At 34.5% G+C, this 18046-nt stretch overlaps 3 protein-coding genes across 3 annotated transcripts; 2 read left to right on the top strand and 1 right to left on the bottom strand.

Moving 5' to 3' along the window:
* Nucleotides 1-8: 8 nt before the first annotated feature.
* On the top strand, nucleotides 9-602 carry LOC106380776 (auxin-responsive protein SAUR21). Its single transcript, XM_013820607.3, has one exon. It carries the CDS (start codon nucleotides 176-178, stop codon nucleotides 473-475), a length of 300 nt encoding a protein of 99 aa, XP_013676061.1. The 5' UTR covers nucleotides 9-175; the 3' UTR covers nucleotides 476-602.
* Nucleotides 603-10946: 10344 nt separating this feature from the next.
* Nucleotides 10947-12765, top strand: LOC106380775 (B3 domain-containing protein At5g18000). Its single transcript, XM_013820606.3, has 4 exons — nucleotides 10947-11227; nucleotides 11516-11810; nucleotides 11903-12171; nucleotides 12251-12765. The coding sequence occupies exons 1-4, from the start codon at nucleotides 11129-11131 to the stop codon at nucleotides 12608-12610; spliced, it is 1023 nt and encodes a 340-aa protein (XP_013676060.2). The 5' UTR covers nucleotides 10947-11128; the 3' UTR covers nucleotides 12611-12765.
* Nucleotides 12756-15435, bottom strand: LOC106380774 (anthranilate phosphoribosyltransferase, chloroplastic). The gene is made up of 9 exons (XM_013820604.3): nucleotides 15098-15435; nucleotides 14907-15018; nucleotides 14258-14401; nucleotides 14008-14169; nucleotides 13654-13926; nucleotides 13473-13563; nucleotides 13343-13402; nucleotides 13108-13226; nucleotides 12756-13021 (listed from the first exon to the last, which is right to left on the bottom strand). Exons 1-9 carry the CDS (start codon nucleotides 15289-15291, stop codon nucleotides 12866-12868), a joined length of 1311 nt encoding a protein of 436 aa, XP_013676058.2. The 5' UTR covers nucleotides 15292-15435; the 3' UTR covers nucleotides 12756-12865.
* Nucleotides 15436-18046: the final 2611 nt, after the last annotated feature.

The following is an 18046-nucleotide window of genomic DNA, read 5'->3' as shown; positions in this document are numbered from 1 at the left end:
CCACACTTCAACACCACAAGTTTCAACGATTTTTCAGAGAGGATTGCAACTCATTATCTTCATTGATATTTCTATATATACACATAACTCATTCTTTCTATCATCAACCAACAACAAGCAATCCAATCACCTTATATTTTCATACATCTCTTCAAAAGAATTCAAACTTTCAGAAATGGCTTTGGTGAGAAGTTTATTGGGTGCAAAGAAGATTCTTGGCCGCTCTGTAACATCAACAGCTTCTACAAGCAAAAGAGCAACCATGGCGGCACCACCTAAAGGGTTTCTTGCGGTGTACGTAGGAGAGAGCCAGAAGAAGAGATATGTGGTGCCAATCTCATACTTGAGCCAACCTTCGTTTCAAGCTCTTCTCAGTAAAGCCGAAGAAGAGTTTGGGTTCGATCATCCAATGGGTGGCTTAACGATCCCTTGTCCTGAAGATACTTTTATCAATGTTACTTCTCGGCTTCATTGATGATTATTCACCATTTTGTTCTTAGAACTAGAGTTAGATTTATTCATTGTATATAGATGAATCTTTACTCTTTCTTCTCGAATGAGTTTTCCGGAAAGGTTATAAAATGAATTCAGTTTTCAAGCAATCTACACGATCTCATGTAATACGTTTTGGATCGATCTTTGAAAACGAAATACACAACACTTGAATAACCTAAAACTAAAATTTCTTCATAGGTCAATTAAGCTAACTCCTACTGTTTGGCGTCCGGATCCGTGGGGCAATGGTAGCGCGTCTGACTCCAGATCAGAAGGTTGCGTGTTCAATTGACGTCGGGTTCAAACTCCCGAAAATTTATCCGGACATTTTTTTTTCTGTTATTTCCACTAGGATTCTGACCCCCGCGGTTCGCGGGGGAAACAATACTAAATTAAATATAAACATTTTCAAATACTTGGTTAATTTTGTTTAGGTATTTCATTTGTGGATTGCTTAGACACTAAGCCAAAGGATGCAACTTTAAGTAAAAGTTCTTCCAAACTCAAACGCAGGACCAACCAAACTGTTTCAAAACTTAGTTCCATTCCTTAACATGTCTTCGCCTTCTTATATTGTACCGGTAGAACCTCTATAACTTCTTAATCACATAACTTCATTTTCTTCAACGCCGCTTTCATCCTCTTCCCTGCCCCTGTTGAAAGCACATGCACCGGCGCTTTCCCATGAAACTGCGGCGGGGGCTTCTTTGCCATTGTTTACATGTTCAACTGCAGAAGGTCAACAACAGCACCACAATCAAAACAGTCAGGAGCTTCCTTCTAATGGTACCGGCACACCGTTTGATCTAAAGTTATAATTATGCTTTTGCAATCAAAACATGTTTAAAATATTAAATATTTAACTAAATCAACCAATGATGCATATAATAAAATATATAATATTAAAAACCTTATTAAGGTACAATACAACTGGTATTTTTATTTTGTTCCAGATTTTAGTTACATATGGTATGTTACATTTATCTCAATTAGTTTAATATTTTAATTTTTTTTTATAAATTTAAACATAATAATCACTGAAAATATTATTTTACTATTGATATATATATATATATATATTAATTTTAATGTAAGCAAAATAAATCGTATGCTACAAATTCAAACATTTAATAACCTCTTAGGGAAATAATAAACCATTTTTACTATTTAATTATAAAAATATTTAAGGAATTTAACAAGTTCTTTTTATACTAAACAATCTACACAATAACAATATTTTTGCACTTCTATTCCGTCCAAAATGTCTCTATAAAAATTGTGTTTTTTCATTGAAAGCATCAAAGAAAGCGATTTAAGACTTGTATAACATTTTGTAAGCTGAAATATTCCTTTGCTATTAAATATCTCCTTAATTAATGTAGAGCCTTGTGTTAAATCACCATCTCCAATAACATTAATACCTAATATATACATGGATTTTGCATGCATATAACTTGCGGCATGTTTTAATCCTTTGAGAACTTTATGTTTGTCTCTTTTAAAATAGAATTCATTTATGCCAGATAAAAACATGACTTCAACATTGTTATTAAGAAGAACACAATCGTCTACGAAGTTACTATGTTTAGAAAAATATCTCTCATTGTATGGAGGTTTGAATACGTTCCTAAGTTTTAGATTTTTAAAAAATAAAAGACGATTTTGAGATTCTATAAATCTCTTTATTGACCAATCTACAATTCCAAAATCTTTATTTGACCGATTGAAAATCTTCGATAAAATATCGCATACAATATCTTCAGGTAGTTCCATGATTGAAGTTGTAGCCACTCTTTCTCAACAAAGAAATTATTTATATGCACAGTCATGCAGTTGCAAAAGGTATGAACCAAATGTTACAATGGTTAAAACATAAAATTAATGTCTTCAGTTATACCGGTTTTCAGTAATTTAATTACATAACATATTCAGCTAAGTATTTAATAGAGAACTTCGTATATAAGTACTTTTCAAAGTGGCAATTATTCAACTTAATCGAAAATTTTATTTTATCAATTGTTTTAGTAGAAATTTTATATTTGATTGATATTTATACTTATGTAGTTTCATTATTTCCGATAATTATTTAAAATTATCAATTGTATTAGTCTCAAAATGTGTAAACAAAAATGTTATCTCATCTTGTCTGCAAGAAGATTAAAGAAACACTCTCACGACAATGTTCACGCGTTTCTTAACTTGTCCATATTCGCAGGAGAGTCAACTTCAATTTTATCAATATTACATTACCGCAGACACGGTTTGAAATCATTAGCGTTTGTTCAGCGTGTACCTATTTAACCATGCTGGGTCACAAATGTATAGTAGTCAAATATATTCACAATAGTAAAAAGAAACAGTTGACAACGTTTGAAACATAAAACTAAATATTACAAGTTAACATAGATATTACAAGTTAACATAGATTTTTAATAATAATAGAGTGCCTATAAAAAACAAAGTGAACATGCAAAAAATGCATGGTTAAACTCGCATTCTGGTAATGGACAATACCAAGTTCCTTCAAGTACACCATGACCAGTAACACAAAATTGCAACAAAGTCAATTCGATTTTTTTGGCATATGAAGTCACCGCATTTAAGTTGTTGTTCCAGTCAGCTATTCCATTGTCAAGTACATCAACTCCAGATTCAGGTAATCCAAAACATACAAAAATGAGAGCATTCATAACTATTGCCTTTTCATCACAAATGTTTGCGGCTCTTTCAATATAAAAGCATCCATTGTGTAGCTCTCCAAATACACATAAACTTTCCAAACCATGAAGATAAAGGGCTTGAGGATTATCATCTTCAACACAATCATGGGGAAAAATGAGATTTCTAGAAACAAGTTGACTGTTTTGGAGAAATGGAGATAGATCTACTCGTTTTCGAAATTCAGGATTAATAATTGTGTTTCGCCCCACTTTTCCAGTTGCAAAAATAATGAATTACCCATTTTAATAGCAGTTTTAACTTTAAGGTTATGTGGTATATGAGGATGCACTGCAATACATATTGAACACGTTATCAAAACATAAATCATAAAATCAGTATTGTAGGATTATGTCAAGTTACTAATTGGTGAAATAATGTTTGGTTGCTGGTTCTATAAACGTGAGTCTTCCTCACTTCTCATAATAATCAAACGAAAATGACAAAATCGTACAAAAGAATTTTCAGAGAGGGCAACTGTTTATGTTTTAAATAAATTAATTAAAAATTATAGCAGTTACGTAAAAAAGCAACTCATCTTTGTCCACTAAACACTCCCAGAATTTTTTTTTGGAAACGTCAAATATGCTTGCATCTCACTACTCACCACCATTCGTAGATTTGATCCTAATATCTATGCGGTTATTTTACATTTAGGTTGGTTTTTCTTATACTACAAAGTCAGAAATAGCCGATATATTTTTGGTCACAATATTTCCAAATATATTTAATACTATTTTTACAAGTTAAGTTCATCCAGAGTAAAACCGGAAAGTATAAGAAAAACAATGGTTATAATGTTTTAGTTGGTGTTCTTAAATAAAATAATGAATTACATCTGAAAAATATAGACCAATATTGAAAAGAGAAAGTAAATATGGGTGTGTTGTACTTTATAAATATTACATTATAATTAATTATATTAAAATAGTAATTTGTTTAAGGTAAACAATAACGACATAATTAAAGGACAAAGACCCTTTATTTGTAGTCAACTAATTAAACACTTTTCACAGAGCTTATGGCCACATGGAATACATAATATATTTGTATCATACAGTTTATTTTGCTTACGTTAAAATAAAAATATATATTAATATCAATCAACACCTAAAGAATTAACTATAGATTGTTTATGTTTTGCAATGACTATCAACAAGCATCAATGTCAAAGTCTTAGTAGATACAAAACACAAATTTTTTAAAAATGTGTTATTTTTATTACTGCTCTTTTAAAACTGGAACCCTTAATCAGCACCCTTAACATAAACATTTTTTAATTCAATATATAAACAGTTACCATTAATTACAGTGACACTTCAAATTATTGTAGAAATTTTTTTTATATTAGACAAAATCTTATATTGTTTCTGGTAAATAATATTTTATTTACTATTTATATTAGTTAGTATTTTAACTATCACGGCATCATTACTATGTTGAGTTAGTAAATTTTAATTTTCTTAAAGACATATTTGTCCAAGACTGTCACTCTAGAACTTTTCAATTATTTAAAAATATCTGTAATTAAATAATTGCAAAATATATGTAATTGTTCTACAGAATGATTTTTTCTCATATTTAAATGTCACTCTAAAACATTGCCTGTAAAATTATAGTAACACACAGTAACGATTTTTTCATCCTGATGTCGTATTTTCTTAAAACTAATAACCTAAATCATGGTAATTATTAGACTATTGTTTACAAAATAAAAAAAAACAAAAAAAAAACAACAAACATACAATTTTTTTTAAAGGGTGTTATTTTTATAACTGCTCTTTAAAAACTGGAATCTTTAATTAGCACCCTTTAAAATAAATATTTTTTAATTCAATATATAAACAGTTACCATTAACTACAGTGACATCAGTTTCTTTATTAAATTCATAGAAATATTTTCACCTTGCTCATTATAAAATCATGTTCTTTACCACCACCATACATGGAAAAAGACTGTCTTAACAAGAATTAAACTTCAATCATTCAAAACTCAGAAGCATGTATATACATTAATACACATGCACGTTACAAAGAAATATAGTTTAAAACTGTCATCCACTGTTTTTGTAACTTTCCACGCTTTATGAGTCCAGAGTTCCTCACTTAAACGTGCTCACCTTGTGGTGGTTAGTTTGCTCCATGTCTTGTGATCGCCCTTGCTGTTGTAGCGCTCGTTGGCCTTGTCGATGCTGGTGTTTGGGTGTGACCTCCTCGTATCCACTTCTCTTGCTCGTGGAAGATCGTCCTTGTACGGATGCGATATCTTGAGGAAAGCATTCTCAGTTTCCTCGTCTTTGCCGTTGGTGGTCTTGCCGGACTGGGTTCTTTCCGTAGTCAATTGCTCGTCTGATTGGGGTTGCCGGTAGTGTTTATTCTGACGCATGTCCTGGTGGTTACTCTTGGCTTCTAAAGTTCTAGCCTTTGTTTTTGATAGATCTATCAGATGTTGTTGGTCTCCCACAACTATCATTGTGGCCTCGCCGGGTTATACAATGTTGGGGTCCGTACCATGTTCTTAATTTCTGTTGGACGTCCTGTCTATTTAGATCTTTGGTTTTCAATGTCTCCAGCGATCCTTTGCCTTGGTTTAAGAAGGAAGTGTTGTGACTTTTGACTGATCGTATATGTAATTTTCTTAGTTTCATCAGTCTCCTTGTGCGGAGCTTTAGTATCAGGAGATAACGTGTTATCTGTCTGCTTCGCTTCTCAATATTTTGAGCAGTTTGGATTGTATGTTTGCCATTCCTCTTGTAAGGTCAGGCTGCAGTCTTAATGAAAGTATTGTTCAGTAAAAAAAAACGTGCTCACCTACATATGAGTTCTGCTCTTGAGAATTTTGTTAAGGCTATGCCGGAGCATAGTATAGTAATTGATTGCGCAATCTAAAACACCTCTCATTTGCAACTTCCCAACGATCTGTCAAGTTTTTTAAAATCCAGACATCAACCACTTGAAATTACATCCATTCCATTAGAAAGAAGTTGTCAGTCGATAAAGAAAAGTTATAAATAGAAGTATTATATCAAAACCATCAATAACTACTGTTCTAGAGAAAATATAATATGACAAGATAAGGCCACTTTGTCTGATGCAACACCAAACAACCATGAGTTAACGAAAAACTAAAACCACAGCGAATCATAAAATACCAGTAACAGAAACAAAAGTTGGAGTTTCGTAAACAAAAAATCGGAATAAAAAAATAATTAGAGAAACAGATTGCTCGTAACCAAAAAGAAGACGAGATTTAGCCGCTTATGTACACATAAAAAATGAAAGATTAATAACGCTAAAAGACGCAAGATCTTTTAGAAAATTGGGGATAGCGAGAATTTGTCAATTTTTTTTACGAAGGCGATCACGTAAAAATTGATTGTGAGATTCTGGGTGAAAAGATGTACGGATGAATGATGTGTTGAAAACATGGAACATAGATATATAGATTGATAAGGGACACCATTTAAGGGTTGTGACTTGAGAGTTGTGTTGCTTGAGAATAGGAAACGATTCGGGAAAGATGACAACGACAGTTTTTGATGATGTCAGCTACTCAAAGGAAGAGAACTTTTTATCCCTTAGATCATCAAATTAAAACAATTTCAACCGTTAGATTCTGATTTTTTTTCCTATAAAAAGATGATGTCAGCGGATTTCAAATTTCAGTTTGCTATTATATATAATAGATTTTTTCCTTTTAGTTCAATATGATTCAAGAAAAGGGAAATCCAACAAAGTAAAATAGATCATGAATATATCAGAATTTTAAATATTATATGTTTTGTTTTCCAAACTTTAAGCTTGGCGCTAACGTCAACCTGATCCAAAGAGTGCAACAAATTATATTTAATATAGTTTTTAATATATAAAGATGTAGTATCTAGAGCTATTAAACTCTCAGAATCCCTTCACAAGCTAAAAATGTGTGGTATTCAAAATAACTAGAGATCGGTTACCTGCGCCAAGGCGCAGAATTTTTGCATTTTAATCTATTTTTGTCTCTTGCTTACTAATCTAGCATTCAGTTTTTCAATGCATTTTATATTCACCATTTCTTCTTGTCTTGTTTACATTTGTTTTCACGTTCTGTCGCTTGACTTGTCTTAGTTTTGGCTTGTGTAATAACTTAACCCTGCTCATTCTTCTTTCATTCTTTATTGATTGATATTTTTATCTCGCTTAGCTCTGTGTTGCCACTAATTTGCTCGAATCATTTTTCAAAATCTGCTTCGTATTCTTTTTATATTCATTAACTATTGTCTCCAATCTCTTTAAATCCTAAAAATCCTACATGTTCTTTTGTTTATTAGATCACATATTAAATATTGTTGAAACTGTTTATTTATTCTAATAAATCCTTACGATTATAACTAAGATGATATGGATAAAAGACTGATTATAATTTAGTTGAAATTAAAGTCTAAAGTAGAAGTTATTAAACTTGCAATCCTTCTTTTTGTCATCCAAGATAGCTTTAATCAAATCAATTATATTGATTTAAAAAACCCATAAGCTATTTCAATCCCAAACAACTAAAAAACAGGCGCATTTGTTATTGACGCTGCGGCGGGTTTCCTTTACTATAAACATAATTGTTTGTCACAACTGTTAATAAACCCAAATGTGTTTACAAAAGCTACCCATATAAGAGTTTCATACTCATTTCTCTTTCTCTAGTCATCTCCTATGTTAGTAACTATCATAATACAATCATCAAAAAAATGACATATCTCTTGGTTCCATATAGAATATGCAAAATGATTGTTTTCTGCAGACTCCATGATCACTGAGTATTATAAATATCAAACTCTGTCTATGGTCTATTTATATGTTGAGGAAATGCCTCGAAATGTAGCTTCCAATAATGATTTCCAGGTCAACACATTGCATGTTAACCTCCACAATGGGATCATCGGATCTTCAGATACCGCTACATGTCGAGTCGAACGCAGCTACACATATGTTCCCTGCTTGTGCCTTTCATTCACAATCTGCAATTCTCCCAAGAACCAGAATCAATGTTAAATGAGGTAAAAGTTTTAGAGTCACAACAGACTTTATATAGCCAAGCCCAATAAACCAAGCACCCAACGTAACATCCCCACTTGCCTATTTGTGCAGAAAATGACTTGATCATTATATAGTAGCACCGAGAAGTTAGATGGAGAATGAGGTATGAATGCAGAGTAGACAAAACATTTAAAATCTTACTGATTATGGGAAATATAAGAAATCAATTCTCTTGAAATGGCGTATAACTGTCCAATAGCGTGACAGAAGTACTTGTTCCTGTTCTCACCAAACTTCCAATTCTAAATGTATATATAAATCTATTAGAGTTATTACAAGCGCCCTGTTGCGATATTTGTTAGCTAAAATAATTCATCCAATATAATAGGAAAAAGAAACCAACGAAATTGTAAAGCTAACCATCAGCTGAGATGCTTTTGCTGTCCTGACACATTGCAAACTTAGTGATTTCAGTGTCAATAGCAACAAACTAAGCAGTCATATACATCCGAGACATTTATTTACAAACGGTTCCTAGCACAGAAAAAACATATTATTATGTTACGGATGATAAGTTTGATGCATAAATACAGTTTAGAATTTTTTTCAACTGACATTTGTACCTACTGAATTACCTTACAACACCCACTGCATTATGATTTTGGCATGTTAAAGCTGAGAATCAACATTGGAGCTTGCGTTAGCATTTGGAACATGAATATCACACCATCAATTTCCAGTGTTGATTCCATTGACAATAGATGTGCAAAAGAACTCTGCTAGTAAGGTAATCGTGATTTGTAATTCTTTACATCTTAGTGTCGTACAACTTCAAAATGATAGACACTTATAATTGATGGCTCTCAAAGATGGACCGCAAACCATCTAATGATATGCTTACCTCGTCGTATAATTAATCCATGTCACTTCCCTCCCACGGGTAACGTTGCTGGTGCAGATCAATTCCCTCCACCTCTTCCTCATCATTAGGATGCTCTGCAAAATACCCTCTGTAAGGTTCAAATTTATGTCGATAGAATTATCAGAGAAAGAAATATAAAGTACCCTCCAAATCTTCAAGAGCATTGACATTTTCTTTATTCAATGATCTTCATTCAACCTAACAACCATCAAAATAAAAAGAATGTGAGACACATAATCTTCAAAATCCAAGTTTAATGAATGGAAAAAAAACTCAGGAAGACAGAAAATGTCAAACACTCACTGGCTTCTTCTTCTTTTACTTCTTGGCTCCCGTGAATGAACTGTCAAAGCCATCATTATTTGCAGGAAAAAAAATTAAACAAAGCAACTGATGAAAAGAAACAAATATGTTTCACAACACATAAACTCTTCTTGAACAATCAGGCAACAGATAGTATGTCTCCCGTGTGACTCAGCTGAGTCCTCGATGGCATCCTGAACGACAAATGTCTTCTTCTTCTTCTTGGTTAGATCAAAGGGTGCAAGCTAAGGATGACCAAAGAAAATTAAAACCACACAATCATGATTTATCAGGCAAAATAAAAGAACTGATGATGAATTTATTAAAGATGAGGAGATGTAGAGACTAAAGAAGAAAAACTGATTCATGAAACTCAAAGAGTCAATCTGTGTTTCTTAGATGAGTCATGAACCGATGATTAAAAATTGAAAGCCCTAAACTTTCATTGAAGAGAACGCTTACAGACCAAAGATGTTTATTGGGCTTTTTTTTAACGAATCACATTTCAAAACGTGAGTTATAAAGTATTTATTAAATTATTAGATAAAATAAATAAGTGTGGATCCCACAGAGAAAACCGAAGACGCAAATGTTTCCGACCTTCGTAAATATATATTTGTTTCAGCCTTCAATGTACAAAGAATCCTTTAGTTCAGTGGTACAAATGTTGTTGTTTAGATCTCTATAACCCGGGTTCGAGGCACAGACTTGACACTTTTTCACACTTTTTAAAAGTGAGATCCATGTATCGTTGACGTGTCGCATCAAGAGTGATGCAAGTACCCTATTATAATGTAGATTTTCATTATTACATGCATTTTGAAATTTGTTAGTTTTGACTGGTTTAGTCTCAAGTTGATGTTGTCCAAAAGAAATAAACCATCTTAAGTTGATATTGGTTTTAAAACTTATTCATGCTAAATTTTATATGATTTTATTCCTTATAAGTTGAATTCAAAAGATTGAACTTTTGTCGTCAGGAATTGATAATGCACATTGCACAATAGGGGATGTCAATTCAAATTATGACACAGGCTATATTAATAGAAAACTACAAACTACTAGAATACAAAACTCCTATCTCTATCCCTTGTTTCCAGAAAAAAAAAGAACCCAGGCCTTGTTAATGGATTGGTTTATTGGTAGTTCAAACTTAGCATGCAACGTAAATAAGCTATATATATTTTTCTCATTAAACATAATTAAGTTATATATTAAGGATAGGTGGTGGACCAAAATTATACATACGAGTTTCAAACGTAATATATGGCTGTAAAGTAAAATATATATTAAGCAATAAAACAAAAAATAAGTGGAAAGTCATTTTCAGTATTGAGTTACTAAAACAAGAAATTTGCTCTGCTTTTTGCGTGTCTGTGAAGTCTCACTCTTACTCCTGTTTCCTTGTATTATTACCAAACTAATTAGTTTGATGACACATGTGAATCTGTCTCAACTAACCACATGTAAAAAAATCAATTCGAAATTAATGTTGTAAATGAAAACACTAAGAATTTTGGAAGCTACATTTGGCTGTCTTAAGTGGAAAAAATAGTCTTACATAGCTCTCTCTTTCTCCCATACTTTGCCCATAATCAAACAGAGAGAGAGAAGTAGAGAAAGGGGCTTTAGATTTAAGAGTGAGAGGTTGAAGAAGGGTTTCTAGAAAAAAAAGGAGAGATGGTGAGAAACGGTGGTTTTGGTCAGATCATGGAAGAAGGTGACAGTCCTGGATTCTTCAAGATCCTTAGAAGGGAAGATCTATCTTCTCAACTCATAGTAAGTTTCTCACACTTCATCTCCGAGTTTAGTTTCTTGCTACGTCTTTAGTTTGAAACATCAAATCTTTTAGGGTTTTCCATCTTCAAATAGGGTTTCAAAAATAAATCTACTACTTGTGGTCTCATGAACTTAGATCTGTTTCTTGGTGAGGTCTTGCTCTGATCTTTGTTTTCAAATTTCATGCGAGGTTTGTCTGTGAAATGATCAGACTATATATATCACTGAAACTGAAGTAATGTTAGTTTCTTGATGTCCCTTCCCATGATTTTGTTGTTGTCTTTACAGAGAATGATTCCTCATGATATCATAAGAAGCATCTCCGACGACTCGTCTTCCTTTAAGATGGTCTTGAAAGTGCCATGGGGAAGCTCATGGACAGTCAAAATCTCCAAGAACCCAAGTTTTCACTACATGGAAGATGATGGATGGAACCAGTTTGTGAACAACAACGCTTTGGGTGAAAACGAGTATCTTACCTTCACTCACGAGGGTAATATGCGCTTTAACGTCAACATCTACGGACCAGATGGTACGGAGATGCTTGAACCAAGAGAATCTGCAACCATTGCTTCAAGTTCCGGTAAATGCCCCTCTCTATGAGACTCAGTTGTGATGCTTATGTAAGAAGAAGACAAGTTTTAGATTTTTGTTGTTGGTTTTGGATGAACACAGGTATGAACAAGAGAGAACAAAGGGAAAGAGTATACAAACATGTGAAGGAGGAGATAGTGTCTTCCTCTGAGTCTAGCTATTATTCTATCAAAAGAGCTCAAGGGAAGAAACAGGAGCCTAACTTGGGAAAGAAGAAAGCTGAAGAATCCAAAAAAAACAAGAAGAGTATGAAGAAAAAGAAGAAGGTGGATAATGATTTAGAAGAAGGCACTTCATCACTTGTTCCAGAGTTCAGTATCACCATAAGGAAATCACACCTTGTGTTCTTGGTAAGATAAGCAAAGACAAGATCAGCAAAACACTGTCGGATTGATTGAACTAATCTAATGAAAGAAATTTGTGAAACAGGGAGTTCCAAAGGTGTTTGTGGAGATGCATATGGCAAAGAAGACAAAGTGGTTCAAGATTCGTCCGGAAGGGAAAGATTCATGGGATGTTTTGTTTTTGGTCACTGATGCACAGTCAAGATTCTCTGCTGGATGGTCTCGTTTGTCCAGAGAGTTAGGTTTAGTGGTTGGAGACGTCTGCACGTTCAAGCTCATTAAACCTACCGAGATGCTTGTCAAAGTCTCAAGACATGATGATGAAGATGATGATATTGAGGAAGATGATGATAGTGATGAAGAAGAAGCAGAAGATGCTGATGAGGATGATTCTGATGATGAAGATGCTGAAGATGAGGATGATGCTGATAAAAGTGAGGATTAGTTGGAGAACAAGTAAGAACTTGTGTTATGGTGTTGTGGTTTAATGTTAGGACCTGTTTTGTAATTGTCTTCTTTCTATCTACTCTGTTTAGTGTGATTTGGTATCCATGGATGAATCTTATCTCAGGTTGAGTACACATCACAACAATCTCTCTCTATGGTCTCTTCTGGTTCTTGATTGACAAAGAAAACTAGTTACAAACCTGTTCTTGTGTTGTCCCCTTCATACAATATAGAGAAATGTATACACCATTAATCACTGAGAGTTCTGAGCTAAGTTAGATGAGTGAATCCATGAATCAAGAGTCTTGATAGCTTTCCCTGAGGAGTGTACTTCACGGGCCAAGGTTACTCCTTCCCCTAGCGTTTGGACTCTGTTGCTAACCAGAAGAGCCGCAGCTGCGTTTAGGATCTGAAACAAGAAAAAGTAAAAAAAGAGATGAACTAATTGAATGTGAAAGTTTTCAGAGAGAAAGCGAATGATGAAACAAAACGTACCAGTGAATCTGCTATTGATCCTTTCTCCCCTGAGAGCACACGTCTTAACACATCAGCGTTGTAGTCTGGACCTCCACCTCGCAAATCCTCAAGTGTACAACGAGGTATACCAAAGTCCACTATCAAAAAAAGAAACAACCTTTACATTTAACTAACTCCCCAACATATGTCACCATACAATCTCTATATTGGAGAGAAGATAAAAGAGCTAGAGAGTTGAGATAGGAATCTTTACATGGGTCAAATGAGAACTCTTCTATCTTCTCCGGGGTTACATCATAAACTAGCCCTCCTCCTGTTATCATTAAGCCACAATGGTTAGTAATCAATGAAACGTCAATGGTTTTAGGAAGAGAGAAGGTTACCTAAGGGACTCATTTCGTCTAGGCCATATGAATGAACAACCAATGCTCTTTTCATACCAAACAGTTGCAATGCCTTTGCCATCTTCAGAACCTATAAAACCACAACAGAATAAGATAAGTATAAGTCTTTTTTTTTTCTTGTTGTTGATGAAAGATCTGATTCAGTGGTAAGTATGTTTACCAAATTTTTGTGGTATACACCCACGACGGCATAAGACACTCTAGCAGGATTAAGCATAGGTCCCAGTACGTTGAAAACAGTTTTTATTTTAAGCTTTTTACGGACGGGACTAACGATCTTCGTAGCTGGATGGTACATTGGTGCCATCATGAAACCAATCCCTGATTCTTCAACACATCTCTTGATCCCTTCTGGTCCCAAGTCAATCACCACACCTAGCGCCTCTAATACATCAGCACTTCCACAAGCAGAGGAGCTTGAACGACTCCCTTGCTGCAAAACACAGATGCATTCACTTACAGCAACATTTTTAAAATTATCAAACTTTTTTAAGGGTTTTCTCAGTTATTATACCTTTGCTACTTTTGCACCACAAGCAGCAGCGAGTATTGAAGATCCAGTTGATATGTTGACAGTATTTGCTCCATCACCACCTGTTCCTACTATGTCCACGGCATCAGCTAATCCTTCGACTTTCCTGGCATGCTTCATCATTGCCCTAGCCAACCCTACGATCTAACCAACACCAGATTATTTAGAGTGAATGTCTACACAGTAAAGAGTCTTGTAAAATAGGATAATGTTTACATTTTCATATGCTCACCTCTTCATATGTCTCTCCTTTAGCTCTCAGTAGAACCAGAAAGGCACTAATCAGCGCCTCGTTTGCATCGTTGAGCAAAAAATCGAGAGATGATTCAGCCTCGGATTCAGATAGATCAACCCGATCAATCAAAGATTCAATCAACTGAGAAAACAAAAAACATTACAACAGAGCAAACATGTTATGAGAAGATTAACTAAATATCTGTCTTCAAAGCCATTGCAATCTCAAATTAAAACTAAAGGGTTTCTAAAACACATCGAAGTACATACACTTCCACTCAAATTCCATAAAAGCCATCAACTTTGCCCAAGCCATACAAATGAAACTTTAACAGCATACATGGCCCAATCACGTGGTAGGAAGACAAAGCAAATGAATCAGAAACAGATACTTAACTACCAGATTTATCAAGACCCTAAACATCTAAAACTAAAACTAAAACTAAAGGCCTTTTAAACCTATCTGAGTACTTACACTTTCACTCAAAATCCATAAAAGCCATCAACTTTGCACAAGCTATACAAATGAAATATGAGCAACATACATGGCCAATCACGTGACTAAGACCCTGAACTGTTGACCCACAAAGATGGGATTTTAAAAAAAGTCAAAAACTTCAACGCCAAAAATCGAAATGAGAAATCACCTGGTTGAATGATTTGGTGGAAGAAGCGCTGGCATTTTCACAAACACTTGGCAGAGCTTCAAGAGCACCGAGACCACCGCTCAAAACCAGATTCTGACGGTAAGCGAAAGAGCTGCAGCAATTTCACGACATCAAGATCACAATCTGATTCAAAACTCTAAGCAGACACTTAAACCCAAATCGAGACTTACACGCGGCTGGAAGATGGAAAGGAAGATCCGCGACTTGAGGACACAGCTCCGATCGTGGAGAATCGCCGGCGAGGCAATGCCGGATAAACTTTAACGCTGATTCTTCCGGGACTCGAGCTATTAGCTGGGGTGTTGAAGGAAGTGACGATCCCAGAAAGCTTGATGCCGGAAACAGTGGAGGTGGGCACTGCCATAACTATCGCTTACCACAAACTAGAGAGAGATGAAGGAGGGAGAGAGAGAGAGAGAGGTATGATGGATCTCTCATGTAGTGAAGCTAGCTCCTTTAAAACTCATCTCTTATAAAATTCAACTCTGTTTGGCCTTTTTATACCCAAACCATTCCTTATTTTTCTTCCTTACGAGTTATATAATTATTTTCTGTAACTATTTTTGTTTTTTTTTTTTGTCTAAATGTTAAGATTTATACCATTTTCTAAATTTTACAAAGTTGTGAAAACCAATTATTACATAGAGAGCATAAAGAGAAATTAAATGCAACATTAACTAAAGGGAGAAATGAACCAAAAATACAACTCAAGCAGGGACGGCGAGGACGCAGACACCGAGGGAAGAGACAAGAGCCTGTCTCTCAGAGCACGATCGACCACCTTGAAGAAAGCCGGTTGAGACATTGAAGCGCCTTGGAAGATACGAGCATTTCTTTCGCGCCATAGATGGTAGATGATTACTTGGTTGATGAGCTTCAAGACAATGACCGCCAGGGAAGCATGAGGACCCTGAAGATGCGCGCATAAATCAACAACAAATGATAAAGCAGCTGGAGGAGCTGCTAAGTGTCTGCCACAAAAATGAGACTAAACAGCAACTGCAAAAGAGCACTCAAAAAAAAGATGGCTGTGGGATTCATCAGCATTAGAACAAAGAACACAAACCGGCTGAACAGCCAGGCCCCAAGAAATCAGACGATCTCTAGTTGGAAGTCTCCCCAAATATGAGGTCCAAGCAATGAAGGAACATCGAGGTATCCCCTCTCTGATCCAAACAACAGGGTGCCACGGGACTAACGGGGATGGAATGCGTAACCCCTCCCACGTCACCCTAGATATAAACGACGTGGATTATGATTTTTGTTGTCACAAAAAAGAATTCATGTAGTTTTCTTGTTGTCAGATTTTTCTTACAAAATTGTTGGATGTAATAATATAATTACTAATTAGTAATCAGTGTACTTGTGGTTAACCAATTTGTTACAAAATGGTGCATATATTTTGTTGTTATCTAGGTATAAATAAGTTTGTTTTTTTAATTAAAATCAAATGCTGAGTAAGAAAGATTTGAAATTTGTACTTAGGACGTGGTTGGTGGATTATAACAACTTTTTAATCCGTCTTTTATTGGTGACTCACCAACAACGTTTTTCATAAGTGCAGACAGGTTGGTCTTGTTTCCTCACATTTATCACACAAAAAGTAGGTCCGATAATTTAACGGTGTCCATAAACTTTTGGAAACGCATGTAGGCAACTAAAGGAATTAGTATATAGTCCAATTAGTGGCCTATTAATGACCCAAGATGATGTCAAAAGATGACCCAAGATAGCCCAATAAGCGTAAACGACCCAATATACACATAATCTTGTCGGATTTTAGTAGAACTCGCCATAATTTGAATTGAGCTGATCAGATAACAAACAGCATCGAAGGTTTTCAATCACGGAATATCTGATGCCGAAAGTAGTAAAACCCCGACGCCATCGCTACCATCTTCGTCGGTACAAGATACAACACCAACGTCACCATAAAACACAGCCCCACGAATATACCTGTCGCTCGTGGATCGCGCCATGTCACCAAAGCCTGCGTCTTCTCCCCTTGCCCAGCCAGCTCACCAATAATGTACGGCCCAATATCTCACGGCAGTGTTCCTAAAAATCTCTTCATAAATCAAAGTCACGGGTGGTGCATCATTGCATCAACGGCAACAATAATTGACCGTCTAGTACATGTGTATGAAGTTTGCTAATTAATTAACTAGTTTATTTTGGATCAAGAAGTTCGAAATATATCATGATATTAAGCGGTCGGCCATAAGATAAAAACATATGTATCAAGTATCTCATAAGAAGTAATAAAAGAGAGAGGGACCCAAAGAGAGAAAAAGAGTTCTCACTGAAATATTTTTAGAAAATTCTTGAGACTTTAGAAGAGTTTGCAAGGGTTTCATTTTTCTTTCAAATCTTTTTATTGGATTTAGTATTTTTTAAGGGAAATCATCTCAAGTTTTTTTTAATATATTTTTCAAAAAAAACTATTAGGAGTCCTAATCAGTGAGGCTCTATTAGCATCGAAAGATTCTTGACTTAGAGGATGATTGGAATGAGCGGTAGCTTTATACTTTTGCTTTAGATATAAAACTGTAGATTTTTTTTTTGTTGTGGCTGTAGATAATCATACTGTAGAATATTAGCTGTAGGTTTAAAAAGATTCAATGACTTACATATAAATTTTCTAAAACAAAAAATAAGTACTCTAGATTTATGGCTTTTCACAGCTAAAAATAAATAAAAATAAAAGAAAATTCTGTAACTTTAAAAATCTTTACAAAGCTGATTGGCAAAAATTTAAACTGTAAAAATAATTTAAGCTGTAGAAAGATTTTACGGCACTTCTAAAACACTTGCCAATCAACCCCTTAGTCTTACACTAAGAGGCTAGACTAGTGAAAGCTTGACCTAGTCCTATTAAACGCTTTGTTCCTTTCTTCTCCAAATAAATGTTTTTTATGTTGTGGACTATTAACCAAATAATAAGAAATAATAAAAACTAGGAAATCAGAACTGTAAAAGTAGTTTTCTTGCAATATTTTGAACGTAACAATATTTTATGTTTTATATTTTACGTACATAACCATCAGCTGAAGTATGAAAGCGTGTAAACACGTAGAAGAAGATCAACTGTTTGTACGCGTGACCTTGTATTGCTATAT

This window comes from Brassica napus, chromosome A2 (assembly GCF_020379485.1).
Source record: "Brassica napus cultivar Da-Ae chromosome A2, Da-Ae, whole genome shotgun sequence".
NCBI lineage: Eukaryota > Viridiplantae > Streptophyta > Magnoliopsida > Brassicales > Brassicaceae > Brassica > Brassica napus.
The sequence above is the reverse complement of the archived record's forward strand: the minus strand, read 5'-3'. Positions and strand labels throughout refer to the sequence as shown.

Excerpts from the sequence above, each read along its gene's own strand:
- LOC106380776 (XM_013820607.3), top strand. The coding sequence starts at position 176 with ATGGCTTTGGTGAGAAGTTTATTGGGTGCAAAGAAGATTCTTGGCCGC.
- LOC106380775 (XM_013820606.3), top strand. The coding sequence starts at position 11,129 with ATGGTGAGAAACGGTGGTTTTGGTCAGATCATGGAAGAAGGTGACAGT. Across the intron at positions 11,228-11,515 it reads ATCTATCTTCTCAACTCATA|AGAATGATTCCTCATGATAT; the intron begins GTAAGTTTCTCA and ends TTGTCTTTACAG. Across the intron at positions 11,811-11,902 it reads AACCATTGCTTCAAGTTCCG|GTATGAACAAGAGAGAACAA; the intron begins GTAAATGCCCCT and ends GGATGAACACAG.
- LOC106380774 (XM_013820604.3), bottom strand. The coding sequence starts at position 15,291 with ATGGCAGTGCCCACCTCCACTGTTTCCGGCATCAAGCTTTCTGGGATC. Across the intron at positions 13,403-13,472 it reads AGACGAAATGAGTCCCTTAG|GAGGAGGGCTAGTTTATGAT; the intron begins GTAACCTTCTCT and ends TAATGATAACAG. Across the intron at positions 13,227-13,342 it reads AGAGTTCTCATTTGACCCAT|TGGACTTTGGTATACCTCGT; the intron begins GTAAAGATTCCT and ends TTTTTTTGATAG.